The following is an 18033-nucleotide window of genomic DNA, read 5'->3' on the forward strand; positions in this document are numbered from 1 at the left end:
ATACTAAAACGTATGGTACAAAAGTGAATAGATCCTGAGTGGGATCTGAAGTGATGGTGGATATAAAATTAAAAAAATAAATAAAATAAAAGAATAAACTAGTCCAAACTGGGTCTAATAAGTGATATGTCCAAAGATTAGGACTCAAATCAAAGAAAACACAAAGGATGCAAAATGTATATCAAAAGTGCATAAACAAACAAAAAATTAATAAACCCCAAACACTACATAGTGTTTCCATAAACATATATATATAGATCAGGTTTATATCAAATGAACAAAAAATATATGCAATAGTGAAAATATCCATGTGATTATATCTGACAATGAACATGCAAAAAACACATGACCCAAAGCAACAAATATATGTGTAAAAAGTCCAAAAGTGGTGCTGATAACACCATGCAATCCAGAAAACGAAAAAAACACTTGTGCCCGTGGATGGTGAATGTGGGTAACCACAGAAGGGTATCCATAAGTAGCTGAATTAGCCGCTCACTTCCTTGCTTCGACCCGCAGGGGTCAAAATACTTTTGGGATCACAAAACCGGATCATCCATGCATATGATTCCTCTGTCGCAGGATACCTCTCCCTGCAACAATCTCCCTCACAGGGATGTGTGTTTTGGTGGCAATATCCTCTCCAGGAATACGGGTAGGGTGTAAGCCAGTATCTCAGTAAAAAACAGGGCCCTGAGGAAGTCACGGGACTAACGTCGGCACGCGGTAACGCACATCCGGCGCGGATGCCATCTTACTACACCCAGCAAGTATACCCATGCAAATACACCCAGAACATGAGGTTCTGAATGCTTGTTAAGCAAGGATAATACTGTGAGTGCACAATTTGGAATACTTTGCTTACTTTTGAATGAAATAAAAGGTAATACACTATGGGAAGTTCTATGCATGGAGGATCCGGTTTTGTGATCCCAAAAGTGTTTTGACCCCTGCGGGTCACAGCAAGGAGGTGAGCAGCTAATTCAGCTACTTACAGATACTCTTCTGTGGTTACCCACATTCACCATCCACGGGCACAAGTGTTTTTTTCGTTTTCTGGATTGCATGGTGTTATCAGCACCACCTTTGGACTTTTTACACATATATTTGTTGCTTTGGGTCATGCGTTTTTTGCATGTTCATTGTCAGATATAATCATATGGATATTTTCACTATTGCATATATTTTTTGTTCATTTGATAAAAACCTGATATATATATATATATATATATATATATATATATATATATATATATGTTTATGGAAACACTATGTAGTGTTTGGGGTTTATTAATTTTTTGTTTATGGTTTATGCACTTTTGATATACATTTGCATGTTTATGCATTTTCCTTGATTTGAGTCCTAATCGTTGGACATATCACTTATTAGACCCAGTTTGGACTAGTTTATTCTTTTAATTTATTTTTTTCATTTTATATCCACCATCACTTCAGATCCCACTCAGGATGTATTCACTTTTGTACCATACTTTTAGTATTGGTTCACATATCTCTGCTATCACCATCATTGTGGTGGTTTAGGATCCACTTTGTTCACTTGGATCCGTTGAGGATCAGGTCACGGTTAGATATCTGAAGATCCCGGGGAGGATCAGGTTATGTTCCTTGCACGTTGTGTCACTTTCTATATTGTTTTCACATTTATTTATTTATATTATGTATATAAATAGGTTCTAATATGTGTTTTATAGCTTTGGAGTAGCGCTGCATCATTTCCTTCTTATCTCATTTGATAGATGATTGGATATTAGCAGCTTCTCCCTGTTATTTGTATCTATCATAGGTAGAAGCGCAGGAGGTTTACACCATTATGAAATGTTATTTGCTTCATTTGTACAACACCAGAACTTGCACACAGTACTGACGTATGAACATCAGACATTCCTAGCAGAATAAAAAAAACATAAGGATGGGCTGTGTTTGTACTTACTATTGTAGACTAAACCCAACACTGATTAGCTAGTGAAGGTTTTTATCACTTCCCCAGAGTAAAGTATATAAAGAAAATTTACATGTATGAGTTCACATGGAAATTTCTGCACAAGACTAACTTTGCCTCATACTTATGATTGACCTACTTTACAACAGAAAAAAAATTCTTTACACTTAAGCAACTGTCTAAACTTCTAGACCTAGGTGACAGACCATTTAAGGAAGCATTATTATTAAAAGTTAAAGTTTACTTCTATGTAGTTGCAGAGAACTTAGCGGAGCATACAGGAAAGAAGAATGGTCTCTTTCTCTCTGTCCTTTTGTGTATTCCAAGGTACTACACTGAAAGCAAGGATTTCACATATTCTTTTCCAGCAGGTTTTGTACTGGAGTATGCTTCTATCTTTCTGGAACACAGAGGTGGCCTTGGATTCCTTAAACAAAAGACGTGCTTTCAAAATGTTACATGTATTAGGAACATTGGCCTGTTTATACATAACTTCACAGAAAGCTGACCCCAATATAAAGTAAACACTGAAGAGACAATGTTACATTTAAAGTAACCTAAGCCAAGTCACTTCAATTGTGTATGTCCTTAGTAAACGGCATTGCATCGCCCAAAAATCTGGACGTGAATAGGCAACACATCAGTGACTATAAAACTCAACGGCATACATTTCAAATGTGATGTACGCTGTTTTGTTAAGTGCAATTTTTCTGATATCCTATAAAAAATAAAAAGAACCTTCAGTTTTTATGAAATACTTGAAAGAAAAGCTTTTACTAGCTGGATCTACTGATACACTATGAGCTTCTTTCCATATAGAAAATACAAGTGCAGTTCTGATTACCTACTGCTGGCCAAGAGAATTACACTGTACCTGTTCCAAAGGAGAGTCGAGTATTTATTTTTTTTAAATGCACAAAGAGCATTTTTTTCGATAACTTAAAAGTTTATGATTCTATGGGAAGCATTGCTGAATACATAGGGATATAATCCTTTGTCTACCTCAGCAACAGTTCTGACAAAAAGATCCACCCATGATCAGTGTGGCCCCCTCACAGACACGTGATCAGACAATAGTCTCCCCTAGTTTAACGGAGTCTCTAAAACAGTAAAACCTGAGAGGGGTTCAATGATTCCCCACTCCATCCAAAACTTAAAAAAAAAAAAAAAAAGAGTTTTGATTATAGATACATTTTAAGGATGACACTTATTGGTTGGTATGGGTGTTTCATAGTTATATAGCTAGTCTGGCTGAAAAAAAAAAAAAAAAAAAACACACCACGACAAAAGTCCATCCAGTTCAACCATTAAAAAAAAAAGTTATAATCCTATATCCACAACTGATCCAGAGGAAGGCAAAAAACCCAGCAAAGCATGATCCTATTTGCTCCTGCAGGCGAAAAAATTCCTTCCTGATCCCGAGAGGCAATCTGATATTCCCTGGATCATCTTTACCTATAAATGTTAGTATCCAGTTATATTCTGTGTATCTAGGAAAGAATCCAGGCCTTTTTTTTTTTTTTTTTTTTCTTAAAGCAATCCACCGAGCTGGCCAGAACCAACTCTTGAGGGAGTCTATTCCACATTTTCACAGCTCTCACTGTGAAGAAACCTTTCTGTGTTTGGAGATTAATTTCTTTTCCTCCAGATGTAAAGAGTGCCCCCTTGTCCTCTGTGATGACCTCAGGGTGAATAGCTCTACACCGAGTTCACTATATGAACCACTGATGTATTTATACATGTTGATCATTTCCCCGCTTAATCTCCTCTTCTCAAGAGAGAATACAGTCAGTTCCTCTAATCTTTCCCCATAGCTGAGCTTCTCCATGCCTCTTATCAGTTTGGTTGCCCTTCTCTGTACTTTCTCAAGTTCCTGAATGTTCTTTTTGTGAACTGGTGCCCAAAACTGAACTGCATATTCCAGATGAGATCTTACTAATGATTTGTATAGGGGTAAAATGATCTCTCTCTCTGGAGTCTATACCTCTTTTAATACAAGAGAGGATTTTGCTTGCTTTAGAAACCGCAGCTTGGCATTGCATGCCATTATTAAGCTTGTGATCTACCAGAACTCCCAGATCCTTCTCAACCATTGATTCCCTCAACTGTACCCCCCCCCCAGTATGTATGATGCATGCATATTCTTAGCCCCCAAGTGCATAACCTTACATTTATCAACATTAAACATCATTTGCCACATAGTTGCCCAACAGTGCATTGAGGTCAGCTTGTAAGATGAGGACATCCTGTAAGGACGTTATTCCACTGCACAGCTGGTGTCACCTGCAAAGAATGAAATGGTATGTGTATGTATGGGTGTGTTTTACTCAATAGTCTAGAACAGGCCTTGAAATTTCCACTTGCCTGCTCGTCAATGGCAAGTGGAAATTATGGAGGGGGTAGAGTGTGTCCCCCAGGGCCGTCTTGCTGAGCAGGCTCAGAGCTCAGGCCGGATCTGTCATTGGCACTGGGAGCTGTCAGACTGCTCAATAGCTGAGTGCAGTGAAAGCAAAGGAAGGAGTGTGTGCTGTGCGCTCTGCCTCCTCCTAGAGTGTAGTACACGGATCTGTGAATGAACAACGAAGTACTGCAACTTTTTAGAAGGCTGTGTTTGTGCGTGTACATGTGTGTGTATGCATGTACATGTTGTAGCAATCGTGCACACAGAGATGGACGTGGTTATTCATTTTTCTCCAAACCCCTCTATCTTGTATCTCTCTCTCCCAAATCAGATTCCTCCGATATCCCCCCTCCCTCTCTGTTGAGTGACATGTGGTCTGTTTGATGCAGAGATCACAGGCAGCAAACTCATTGGGAGGGCGTTCTGGTTATAAACCCCAATTAGCTGGTGCCCATATGTCTGCGAGACTCTTGCTTGGAAAGGGATCGTAAAGCCAAAAACCAAGTCCCTTGCTGAGCCTCAAAGACATTCCAGATAAACAAAGCAGACATCACATTCAAGACCCACTTTCCCCTATGATTACATATCTTGGAATATGAGAGACTTACATAAAAACCAGGCAGATATTCAACCTGGTCACTTTAATACAAGTCGTCTGATATATTACACCCCCTATCTGACATATACAGGAAAGCAGAAAATGATATCTCCTTAACCGTCACAACAGGTATGTTATATTTCATATGTAGACGTGCAGCAAAAGATTCTGCGTATTAATCTACCCGTGGATAGAATGTTATATGTATCCAGGGTAAGTTATGAACCATGACATCAACTGGGAGGGTTTTTGGTCATAGCTTGGGTCTCCGCCTGCAACACTCGCCCAAATAAGGCGATTGGTTCTCTGCTTCAGGGAGACACCCTGCTGAGTTCCTAGAAAAAGCTAAACAAAGCTGAGCTGAGTTGAAGAAGCTCCCTTTTAACATCGGAAACAACTTTGGGAGATAAAAGCCCTTTTGCGCAGGAAACTTGATCTGCTTAAACCAAGGCTGACGACAAGTACTTTATCTCTCTAAATTCCTGTTTATCTCTTTGCGGTGTAATTGCTCTCTGTATGTATGTATGTATGTATGTATGTATGTATGTATGTATGTATGTATGTATATATATATATATTTATTAATTACATCTTTTTCTGTAAATATTTTTATTGCACCCTTTTGACCTTTTAGTAATACATCTTTATAACAGTGTTGAACTGTTTCTAAAGCGCTTTAAAGCAAACTAAGAACCTCTGCCTCTGAAGAGCACTACTTTGTGTGCGTTTTAAACTTCGGTATATCCCTGCCTGCGGTGACAGTGGTATACCGACGCTTATGCAAACATCATAGTGTTATTGCTGATATTGCCGAGTTTCCTCTTTCTCTGTACAAAAAGGAGGTGGTGGCAGTGTGAAGGGTTAATTGCGTAATTAACCTGACCAAGTAACAATCGATCCCAGGCTGCAGATACACAGACTGTGGTCCATTAGCTGGAAAATCTTTGTGCAGCGTGCAGCTGGGCGTGGCATTGTTGCGCACGTGACAGCGCGGTTTTAGACTGGCTAGTCCTTCGGTCACGAGTTTGTTGAGAAGGGTTGGGGTCTGACGCCGCGATCGTTATACGTGTCTGTGTGCATGTACATGTGTGTATCTGTACGTGTGTGTCTGTGCGTACGTACGCGTGTCTGTGCGTACGTACGAGTGTCTGTGCGTACGTACGCGTGTCTGTGCGTACGTACGCGTGTCTGTGCGTACGTACGCGTGTCTGTGCGTACGTACGCGTGTCTGTGCGTACGTACGCGTGTCTGTGCGTACGTACGCGTGTCTGTGCGTACGTACGCGTGTCTGTGCGTACGTACGCGTGTCTGTATGTGTGTGTGTACATGTACATGTCTGTGTGTGTACAGATGTCTCTGTTTGTGTGTGCTTGTTGGTGGCGAGTAACTCTTAAGGCCTGGCTAGTAGCTCAGGACTTGAAATTTTAAGCCCTGGCCTAGAGCTGAGGTTTAGGTAAACAGCTGAATATAAAGATGAAATTGGACTGTTTATCTGCTAAATGCTTGGTTTTCAGTCCATCTAGTCCTGAGATTTACACAGCTCTACTCCAAAACACAACCCTGTCTAAAAGGGGAGGAGATCTGATCTCACCTACCCCCATCCTGTGACTGGACAATGAAAGAGGAAGCAGACTGAAAACACATTGTGCCCCTTTCACTCCAGCACATCTAATTGGCTCATTGTGCTGCTTCTCCCTCCCCTTCTCTGTGCTCCGATGTAAACTGCCAGATGCCAATACAAAGTTAAATTCAAGTATTTGAATTTAAAATACATTTATTTATAGATTGATTACAGAGCTCAATTAATTTGTACCCTTTATACTTGTCTAAATGGTGTCTAAGATGAGTTGAACTGATGTTGCATCAAAGCGACAGTACACTCTGGTTCTAAAAAAACAAATTCTATTCAAGTATGTATTCTTGACTCTTAACTAATTCTTAACCTTTTTACTCTTAGCCTACTCCAAATACCTTTTTTTTGAGGTTGTGATCTGACTTCCTGTTAAAGAGTTGCTAGGTTCATTCTCCATGGTCCCAGTGTATTTAAGAACAACCTTTTTTTTTTTTTTTTTCTTGCCTTGTTTTTTCCCATATATGTCTACATATGATAACATAAGATTAGATTTGTCAACTTAATATTGCAAATCTGCACTGGAAAATAAATAAAAAAGATATTATGCAGAGGAACGTAGTTATCGTCTCTTGCTTGCTCCCAAGATGAACTATGGGATTTGAAGTGTGCATAGAGCGGTGCACATGACCATAACTAAGGTGCACTGAGCATTCCAAGCGAGAGTGCGGGAAAAAAAAAAAAAGGGAAGAGGATTGAAAGCTCATAGAGGATGTTACAAGGAGGTAGAAAAATATAGTAAGAAATTATTTCATGAAAAACAGGTTAATGGCCAATAAGTAGTGATGTTTTTAGATATTTTTTGGAAAAAAGGAGATTGTTTAGTGCTGGTTTTATCCAACACCCATGAAAAGAATATCCAAGCAGATAGTTATGGAGGTGGAAAAAATAGGCAACCACCGTGCAAACTCTAATATCTTTGGAACACTTGCAATTTCAGTCTGTTGGGTTACCAAATAAAATATATAATTTTACATCTGTTTACATCTAAGTTTAATAAAGTACTGTACTCCAATGCTGAAATTGTATAGGTGTAAAAGTAATCTCCATGAAAGCCTATCAAGGGCTCAAACAGCAAATAAGAATTCAGAAAGGGCATGCATAATAGTGCTTTGCCATGAGCAGCATAATAAGCTAAGGGTGATTATGATTTGGCCCTCTGAGCCTTGAGGAAGTATAGGAAGAGAGTAGTGGCACCAGAGGTCCCCAATTTTTCTAAACAAAGGGCCAGTTGCCTGCCCTTCAGACTTTAGGGAGCTGGACTGCGGCCAGTGAGAAATGTTCTTGCATCAGTGGGAGTAAACAATACCACATCTTTAGTATTCATGAGAGGAATAGTGCCCCATTGTTTGTGTCAGCGTAGGAATTATTGCCCCTTTGTTGGAGTCAGTGGGAGGAATAGTTTATTATATCAGAGGAAGGAATAGTGCCCAAAGGGCAGAGTAAAGGCAAGCAAAGGGCTGCATCTGGCCCCCGGGCCGCAGTTGACCACTGCTCTACACCAACATTGATCAAATTTGATATAAGGGGCCTTAAGTGCAAACTCTAATATATCAAAGGATCACATATGAACGTAGTGCTACAGAAAAATGTCAGACTGCAGACATCAACACCACTATAGGTCACTGCTACTACAAACAAAATCAGTTCTTCCAGGTACTTGCTGGCTATAGCCTGCTAAAAATGTAATGTGCCACATTTAATATTTCTCGCAGTAAAATCAATAAAAGATCAGAGAAAAAAAACTGTTGAAATATAGTGCAGGGGGCGACAACCACTGCATTGAGCAGTGTTGAGAATAGTTGGATCTAGGGAGTGATGCACCCCTAGCAGAGGACATGCAGCTGAGCTCTTTGTCACCACACAGCACATAGCCGAGATCACATTGTCTTACAAATACAAAAACTATCTGCACTGCTGTGTTGCAGTTCTGACCTATGAAATCCCCAGAGCAGAACAGTAGCACAGCTGCAGCAGCCAACTACAAACTGTGTAGATTAAGGCTGTGTTTGTGGGGGCGTGGCCTGATGCCAGACCGAGCGGCAGCTTATCCCGACGGCTCTGGCTCTATTTCACCATCCTTCAGTCATCCTGTGCCGAATCCTCACTTAAATCACATCGATCTGCTCCTCCTGATGGCGGGCACATCACTATACCATTATCATGGTTAAAATCAGGCAAGCAAAGGCTCTCTCGACGGTGGAAAAGCTGGCCCGCTTTCACAGGCAAGATGGTACCGACTCCATGCACGCTGTCTCCTCCACGCTGCCGCCTCCTGCTCTCTTCCAGATGGACCCTGCTGGATCAGCGAGTGCTTCTTCCCCTGAGATCTCTGCCCTGCCTGCAGTCCTTTCTTCTCCTTCGGGATCCCTTCCTAACTCAGATACTGAGGAGGATACTGTTCAGCAATCTCCTGAACCTACATTATCTCAGATCATGCAGGCCACACATGACTGCAAGACCTCTTTGACTACACAGAGACAATCCATGTTGGATTTTCTTTGTTAATAACAAGATATACGAAGCCTTTGATCGCCTCAGTGCACTCGGCTACTGATGAAATGGCAGCTCTCAAAACCAAATTGGACGGTTTGGAAAATCGTTCCCGCAGGAATAACTTATGCTTTGTGGGATTTCCAGAACGCTCAGAGAGCTCATCCCCAGAACAGTTTCTTTCTTCCTGGTTGAGGGACACCTTTGGAGCTGAAAAGTTACCATCCAATTTTCTGATTGAAGGGGCCCATCGCACACCACCGCGCCTTCCTCCTTCTGGCTCCCCTCCTTGCTCCATGATTGCACGCATCCTCAACTGTCAAGATAAAAATCTTATCCTCGCAATGCTAGTGAGCAGGGGCCTCTTCGGTATAACAGTGCTATCATCTCTATTTATCCTGACTTTTCTGCAGATGTACAACGTCAATTCGCTTCTTATGCTACTGTTAAAGCACGCCTTAGGACTCATACCCTACAATATGCTATGCTCTTTCCAGCCAAGCTACACATTATTCATGACGGGAAAGCTCATTTTTATGCTACTCCAAAGGAGGCGATATCTTGGCTGGATGACCGCTTTGGGCCGGAGCCCAGGCGTGGGCGACATTAACCCTATCAAGCTCTCCTGTGCCCATACGCCTTTTCAACTTTTTGGAACTCTTTGAATTGCTTCAATTGTGCTGGTGAATCCTGGTACCTTCGTCTCCCACTGAATTCCTTCTGTAACGATGGACTGCCCATTTTTGTCTTTTTGGCCCTGCCTCAGAGACTCTCTCTACAGTAGAAGTCAAATTCTCTAAAAGGGGTAAAGAGCTATCCGGACTTCAGCATACCTTCCGACCTGTTAGTGGTGAGGCCACTGGATGTTCGAGAGTTCATGGGATTTAAGCTAAGTTGGGATTGGAAAAGCAGGGTTGATGGAAGAGCAGGGTGGGCAGGAAGGTTCTTGGAAGTTCTCTGTTGGGAACAGGAAGTTTTTGTTTGTTTTTTTCTTGCTAATCTCGCGTGCCTTTTCTCCACGGTTCTACAGTCTGGCTGTATGGATGTACTGTATATTACGAGGTTATCCTGTGGTTATGTTGATGTTTCTACTGATTTTTTATGTCTGTACCACTGAGGGTCATTTCATGGAATACTAGCGGGCTGAACTCACCCCAGAAGCGGTCATTAGTGTTCTCTTTTCTTAAAAAACAGACCACATACTGTACGTCTCCAAGAAACCGATTTAATTGGCTCTAGGATTTTGGTCCTTAAACGTAATTAGATAGCTAGGTCCTTCCACTCTACCCATACCTCCTACTCCTACAGATCAGGAAGGGAGATTTGTTGTCCTTACCATTCAGATTGCTCCTATAATGTTTACGTTGGTCAATGTTTATATTCCACCTCTGTTCTCTCCGGATCTCCTGACTAAATTGTCCCTTATGACTGTCTCTCCCTAACGGTTCCTTACTTCATGTTGGAGACTTCAACACAGTATTGGATCCTATTGTTGACCGCTTGGGGGGGTAGTGGTAAAACATATCAGTTGTTCCTAGATTGGGCATGAGTGTACGATCTTACTGAAATATGAAGGTGGAAACACCCTGATATTCATCACTACTCCTGTTAACAAATTTACTTAGGGGTGTTTAGAATCATGCCCCTCTCCGTGGACCTCCTCCTACTTCCGTGCACTGGTTCTGCACTGTGGTGTTTGAATCCGCAGTTGTTGGGAGGATGGGGTGGTGCAGGGTGAGTGTGCACAAGGTATTGCTGATTACTGAAGTACAAATTTGGGTACTATTCACCGCTCCATGGAGTGGGAGGAATTTAAAACTACCCTCCCTGGAACTTTCATGTCTGTTACTGGCATGTCACGTAAAAATGCTCAGGTAGGCACCGAGGAACTGGAGTCAGCCATAATGATGACTGAAAGTAATTATACTGCTGACCCTGGTCCCCTTAGTAGGGAGGAATGGATGTTGAGACAGAGATTATGAAGTCCACTTGTTAGACCTTACAAAAAAAAAAAAAAAGAAGGATGCTATATACTGCCCAAAAAACTTTCGAACATGGTAACAAGGCTGGTTGCCTACTTGCTTATTTAACTAGGCCTGAATATGCCCCTACTTCTATTCCTCAGATATATTTACCTTCTGGACAGTTAGGTACTACACCCCTTGCGGTTGCGGATACCTTTCTGTCATACTACACTGATCTTTATGCTACTACGGCTCACTACTCCACAGATCAGTTGCTCGACTATTTGACAAGGGATACCCTCCCATCCTTGTGAGAGGGGATCTGGGAGGTACCTATCTCAGTTGAGGAGATAGACATGGCTATTTCACAATTAGCTCATAAGACCCCAGGCCTTGATGGATCTCCAGCTGAGTGGTATGCCCATTTCAGATCGCGGATTAGCCCATTCCTTCGTCGGACATTTAATGAAGCCTTAGAGACAGGTGTCTTACCTCCCTCTATGCGAGAGGCATTGATTGTACTCATTTTGAAGCCTCATAAAGACCCTCTTAAGTGCGATTCATATAGGCTGATTTCCTTAATTAATGTTGAATTTAAAATTCTGCCGAACGTATTGGCCAATCGTTTGAATGATGTAGTGGAGACCCTAGTGAAGGGAGATCAGGGTGGATTTATACCCGGTCGCTCCACTAGAACGAACATTCGCAGACTGTTTCATAATTTGCAATATCCTCATGACTGCTCCTCTACACGTTATTGTCTCGCTGGAAACCTGTAAGGCCTTTGATAGTGTGGAGTGGCCCTATCTATTTCAGATATTTTTTGTCTCTACGGCTTTGGCCTTTGTATGCTGGCCTGGATACGTCTGCTCTACACTGAACCTGTGGCCAGAATTAGAGTGAATTCCTACATTACTGATGCCTTTCCGATACACAGGGGCACCAGGCAGGGTTGCCCTTTATCTCCCCTACTATTTGCACTAGCAATAGAAAAACTTGCTATTTGTATCTGTAATTCTCTAATTATTAGAGGTCTTCATATTGATATGATAGAGGAACGCATTTCCCTTTATGCTGATGATACCTTGGTATATTTAGCTGACCCCCATACCTTCTTGCATACTCTACTTGCATACTCCTTGGTGATTACGCGGGTTTCCGGGTGAATTGGGATAAATCTAGCCTATTCCCACTAGATCCTGGTGCTGTGTCTGTGATTCACCTGGAGTCTAAACTGCAAGTTGTTACCATGTTCAGATATCTAGGGATTACGATACAGCTGCCATTGTCTTCCTACATTACTAACAACATATGTCCATCAATTGCCCAGCTGCGGACCCATACCAGGCAGTGGATGGAGCTGCCGTTGGACTTAATGGGAAGGGTTAAAACCCTAAAGAGGATTTATCTCCCTAAGCTGTTGTATGTTCTAGCTAATTCCCCATGCAAAATACCTAAATTCCTATTCAAACAAACCAATACTATTTGTACTGCGTTTCTTTGGAAGCATCGCCCCCCAGGATGGAAATGGAGGTTTTGAGGTTGCACACTTCCTTGGCGGGACTGGCCTTCCCTGACTTCTATCTATATTATTTGCATCCCAAATTGGCCATATACTCGACTGGCTCTTCCCTACTTCCGCTAAAGCCTGCACTATTACTGAGGCGGCTACTGCTTCATCCTTGGAAGCCCTGCATAATATTATTTATTTACGCCAGGTACCTGCCCGTCCTGGTACTACTGTTGTACATACTTGTCCTTGTTTACGGTCGTGCTGACCCACGTATTTAAGACCTCCTGGGTCATATCTCCCAATAATCCTCTGGCTTAATCCCACTTTGCAAGAACTCTACTCCCTGCCTGACCCTAAACATTGGTCTTCTAGAGGAATTATATATATATATGCCATCTGTTTACTGTCGGGGTTTTAGGACATTCCAACAATTGAGACTGGAATTTGACCTACCCCGCTATTATTTATTTTATCATCAACTTCGCCATGCAGTGCGTACGCAATTTGGGACTTTGGATAACCCTTTACAGATTACCCCCTTAGAAACATTATTACGACAACCTGACCCTATTAAGTTGATTTTTTCTTATTATTCTGCTCTGGTGCTGGACTCCAACCCTAGATTTTGAGTTGCCCAGGCTAGATGGGTTTCAATGGACATACTGTTTGAGGAGGCAGAGTGGTCCGAATTCAGTGATACCTACATTAAATCTGTTGTTATCTCCTCTAAAGATAAAATTATCCAACTTAAAATGTTCCATCTTTCTCATCTTACTCCTGCCCGGTTGCACAAGATGTGTTTCCTACCTACAGCAGACTGTTTCAGAGGATGTGGACATGGGACCGACTTCATGCATTGTTTCTGGTTCTGCCCAATAGTCTGAGAATTCTGAGGGGAGGTGGGCTCCTTTATATCCTATTCAATGGCCCTACCTAATATTCGTAGATCTAGCACTTTCACAATATGCAAAAAAATTACTACGAATATTATACTTTTATGCTAAGAAAATGATTGTGTTATCCCAGAAGGGAATGAGTCGACTCACGGTGGCTTCTTGGCTTAAACTTATTAATGATTTCCTCCCCTTGAATAAACTTACTTTTGAGCTCAGGAAAACGTCCAAAGAATTTCACAAGATATGGGACAGATGGCTTTCCAGTCCCCTTACCTTGTCCTCTATAGATCCATTATCTTGAGTGGGATTTCTCCACCTGTGTTTAGTTATGTATAGTCCTCTCTTCCTTGGAGTGCATTCATTCAGTTTGTTGTATGTTTTGATATGGTGGAAATGTATGGCATTATGAGCTGTTCTGTTTGTTTAATGTTTAATTGTTGGACACTGGTTCTGGGTTTTGTATCTCTTGTATGTTTTGTGTTAAAAAAAACTATAAAAAAAGTCTTTAAAAAAAGGCTGTGTTTGTAAAATAATCTTATCTCCATTATGTGCCGTGTGAGGAGCTAAGCTGAGTGGCCTGCCAACACTGAACTCTATCCTATGCCCTGCTGAACCCTGTCCTCCACCCTACAAACTAATGGCTTCTTTACACTGCTCTACACAAACTGTTGACCTCCATCCTCTGCCCTCCCCTGACATTTTTACTTCTCCCCCACATCAGAAAGGCTAGATCCAACCGGGTGTTGAGTCAGGCTCCCCAGGCTGCATGCTCTTGTTTTGGACTGGTAATTTACCAGATTTCTGGAACTACTAATTTAAAGGTGTAGGAATTGGAACTGATCTGAGGTGTAAAAGTACAAGAATTGGATTGATCTGAGGTATGAAAGAGCAAGAATTGTTACTGATCTAAGGTGTGATGGTGCAAGAAATGGGGCTGAACAGAGGTGTGAAGGTGCAGAATTTAGGGTGATCTGAGGTGTGAAAGTGCAGGAATTGGGGCTGGCCTCAGGCCTCGTGGTACTGGTATTGGAACTGGCCCAAGGCCTGATGGTGCTGGAATCAGGGCTTATCAGAGGTGTGATGGTGCAGGATTTTTGGTGATCTTAAGTGTGAGGTTGCAAGAACTGGGGCTGATCTGAGGTGTTGTGGTGCAGGAATTAGGGTGGTCTGAGGTGTGAAGGTACAGGAATTAGGGTAGTCTGAGGTGTGAAGGTACAGGAATTAGGGTGGTCTGAGGTGTGAAGGTGCAGGAACTGGGCCTGTACTGACAGAAATTTATTAGGTTCACTGCTAACACCTCATTCACTGCTAACACCTCATACTTTATTTCTAGCTGTATATTTTTCAGAAGCCATTAGCTGGCATGTACCTTACCATACTTACCTTGCAGCACACATCTACTGGAACAAGGGTAAGTTATAATTTACTCTACCTTTGAAAACTCATTTATTTCTTACTATTATTCATGTAATTTACAGCATTTGCTGTACTTTATAAAAATTAATTTTAGTGATCGAGTGTGAAGTTGACATTTTTTTTTATGTAGCTGGCACTCTCAAGTTCTTTGAAAACATATTTCAGCATACTATGCTCAAAAATCTGCCTTCCCTGTCACAGAGTGATACAACCAATGGCAATAAATTGTCTGACAAACACCAGGTCAAATATTACCTTCTCATGGATAGCTCTCCTATTGGATGGCTGTACTAGAACTTTATAGCCAAGATTTGTGAGTTCCTTGACATGCTTTGGTGCAAGAGGTGCTCGCCGCTCCCAGGCATTGATGTCCTCCCTTCGAATCGCCAACACAGCTCTGTGGTGATGACGTATTAGATGACCAGGACTTGCATTGTATCTTTTGCAATTCAAAACCCGCCACATGCTGATACCTGATAGAAAGCAAACAGATCATGCTGGAGAAAAATTAAAAGAAACACTAAAGTATGCAGTAATAAGCTTTTAAAGAATAGTATTGCCAGCAATTTATTCACATGAATCAAAGGGGAATATGTAAGCAATAAACAAATTGCATCCTTAAAGTGGAACTGAAGTCTCAAAAAAAAAAAAAAAATAAAATAAAAATCACTTGCTAGGAGATAATTGTTTGCCATCCATATTTGCCATCCCTACAACCGTGAGTTTAAATCAACATTATAGTTGTTCTAAAGGCTCAAGGTTTTTTACATTCAAGTATTCTTTGCATGAAGGTAAAAAAACCTTCTGTGTAGTAGCTCTCACCCTCTGTTTGGACAGCGCTGATTGGCCAAGTGCTGATCACATACACACTCCCAACAAAAAAAAACTCTCAGAAGAAGGGGAGGATTAGAGAAACGATCAAAATATCCTTTTTACACAATGCGGAGGATTAACCCCTTAAGTTGCACAGCAAGTATACCAACAAGCATACATTCTTGCATATACAGACCGATTTTACTTTTTCGGGTATAGTAACACTTTAGCCAGTTTCCCTCTGCCCTATAGCAGTTTTTCTGTTACAGGGCGGACACCCTACGCAAAATCACATGATGTTTGGCCTGGACCTGCTGATCGGCATACCGAATCAGTGCTCAACCTTTGCCTGTGTTTACATTACATAGGCACAGGAAATAATGCAATCTTCTCTCCCTTGAGCACATTACGTTCCAGAGAGAGAAGAAAACAGATCCATGTGAGTCAAAGCACTATACCAAGACAGTAAAAACACAGCTATGTCACATTTAACCCCCTGATCGCCCCCCCCCCCCATTAACCCCTTCACTGCTCTGTCAACAGTGTCATCATTACAGTGTACAGTTTTTATTTTACTGATCATTGTATTAGTGTCATGGGCAACTTCAGATAGCGTTAGTTAGCGTCCCTTCCAGATAGCGTCAGATTGCCCATCATTACATCAGTCATCACATTTAATCCTTTGATTGCCAGGAACATGCTCACCTACACAATAGACCTCCATTGCTAGTATAGTTTCGGAACAGATCAATATCTTTGATCAGATCAGAACTATGCCAGCATTCACAATAGTATAGTGTCTCCAAAAACGCAGCGTTAGCAGGATCCGCCCCAACACCTGCCAGCACCTGCGTTTAGCCCCTTCGCTTAACCGCCCCCCCTTCTCCCCCAGAAAGTGCAGTGTCAGTAGATCACGGTCACTTACTACATTGCACACAAAACAGCAGGGTTAACGAGATCAGGCCTGGTCTCTGCTAGCACTAGCAGGTCAATTTTTTTGTAGCGGTTCAAGGACCCCCTGACAGCCAGGTGCTCTTTTTCCCAGGAGTCGCACTAGGTACCTATAAATTAAGTGGCCAAAATGTCCAACAAAAGGTACATTAGTGAAGAGGCCTACAGGATTTTGAGTATGTCAGATGAGAGCGAAGGGGAAGCCTCACTGATGGAATCAGGCTCAGAATACAAACCTGTAGAGAGCTGCGGCATTCTGACAGATAGCTCAGGCGATGAAGTAGAGGTCCCTGCTAGGGTCCGGCGTACCTAACCCCGTTACCAGGTTGCTGAGGTATTACAATTGCATGAGGATTCTCATATGCAGCAGAGTGCCAGTACTAGTAACGCTATACCTTTTGGTGAACTGGAGAGTACCAGTGGCCTAGTACATCCTGGTCAATATCACTTGGTGATGTGGTGAGTCCCATGAGTGCAGCACAAGCTGGTACGGTGGAAGTAGTGTCCCGCAGCCATCAAGAATTCGCACACATGCCCGTAGAGCCCACAGTGTCCTTCTGGATGTGCTTGCAAATCCTGCAGCACCTGTACTTCCCCTATTCACTGCCCAACCCGGAATTCAGGTGGAAACAGCAAATTTAACTACTCCCCTTTATTTTTTGGAGTGGTTGTTCACAGAAGAAGATCTGTATGGATAGATTGTGGATCAAAAAAAATTATATGCACAACAATTTATCACCACCAACCCAGATTCAAACCTTGCCAAACCTTTTGAATGGAAACCTATTAAAGTATCAAAATGTAAAGTTTTTTTGGGCCTAACCCTCAACATTATAAAGAATTGCAGTTGTATTGGTCCACAGACCAGATTCATCATATGCCCTTGTTCTCTGCTGCCATGCCTAGGCATAGATATGAGAATATAATTATTATTATTATACAGTATTTATAAAGCGCCAATAGTTCACTCAGCGCTGTACATTACAAAGGGGGACAGAACATGTGACAGAACAATACCAATACAATGCAAAACATGAGGGGATCGAGGGCCCTGCTCTTTCGAGCTTACAATCTAGAAGGGACGGGATAGTGGTACAGGAGGAGATAGCTGTGGGGGATGGAGTGGTAGGAAGAGTGGAGGAGGTCGGTCAAGTTAGCAGGGGGTAGGCTTCCCTGAAGAGATTGGTTTTCAGGGTGCGCCTAAAGGAGAGGAGAGTAGGTGATAATCTGATGGGTTGGGGAAGGGAGTTCCAGAGGATGGGTGACACCCTGGAGAAGTCCTGGAGGGGGGCATGGGAGGAGGAGACCAGGGAACTAGAGAGAAGGAGGTCTTTTGAGGAGCGGAGTGTACGTGCTGGGTGGTACTTGGATATTAGGTCGGTGATGTAGTTCGGGGCA

At 42.1% G+C, this 18033-nt stretch overlaps 1 protein-coding gene across 2 annotated transcripts in view; it reads right to left on the bottom strand.

Annotated features, from left to right (window-relative positions):
- AASS (aminoadipate-semialdehyde synthase) overlaps positions 1–18033 on the bottom strand; it is a 114116-nt gene that overhangs the window by 75001 nt on the left and 21082 nt on the right. For both annotated transcript variants that reach the window (XM_089672128.1, XM_089672127.1), the window contains exon 2: positions 15127–15344. In XM_089672128.1, the coding sequence (XP_089528254.1) occupies positions 15127–15336 (210 nt within the window). In that variant the 5' untranslated portion in view covers positions 15337–15344. The remainder of the gene's footprint in view (positions 1–15126; positions 15345–18033) is intronic.

Source organism: Staurois parvus, unplaced genomic scaffold (assembly GCF_062004578.1).
Source record: "Staurois parvus isolate SC_StPar_1 unplaced genomic scaffold, SC_StPar_1.0 ptg000120l, whole genome shotgun sequence".
NCBI lineage: Eukaryota > Metazoa > Chordata > Amphibia > Anura > Ranidae > Staurois > Staurois parvus.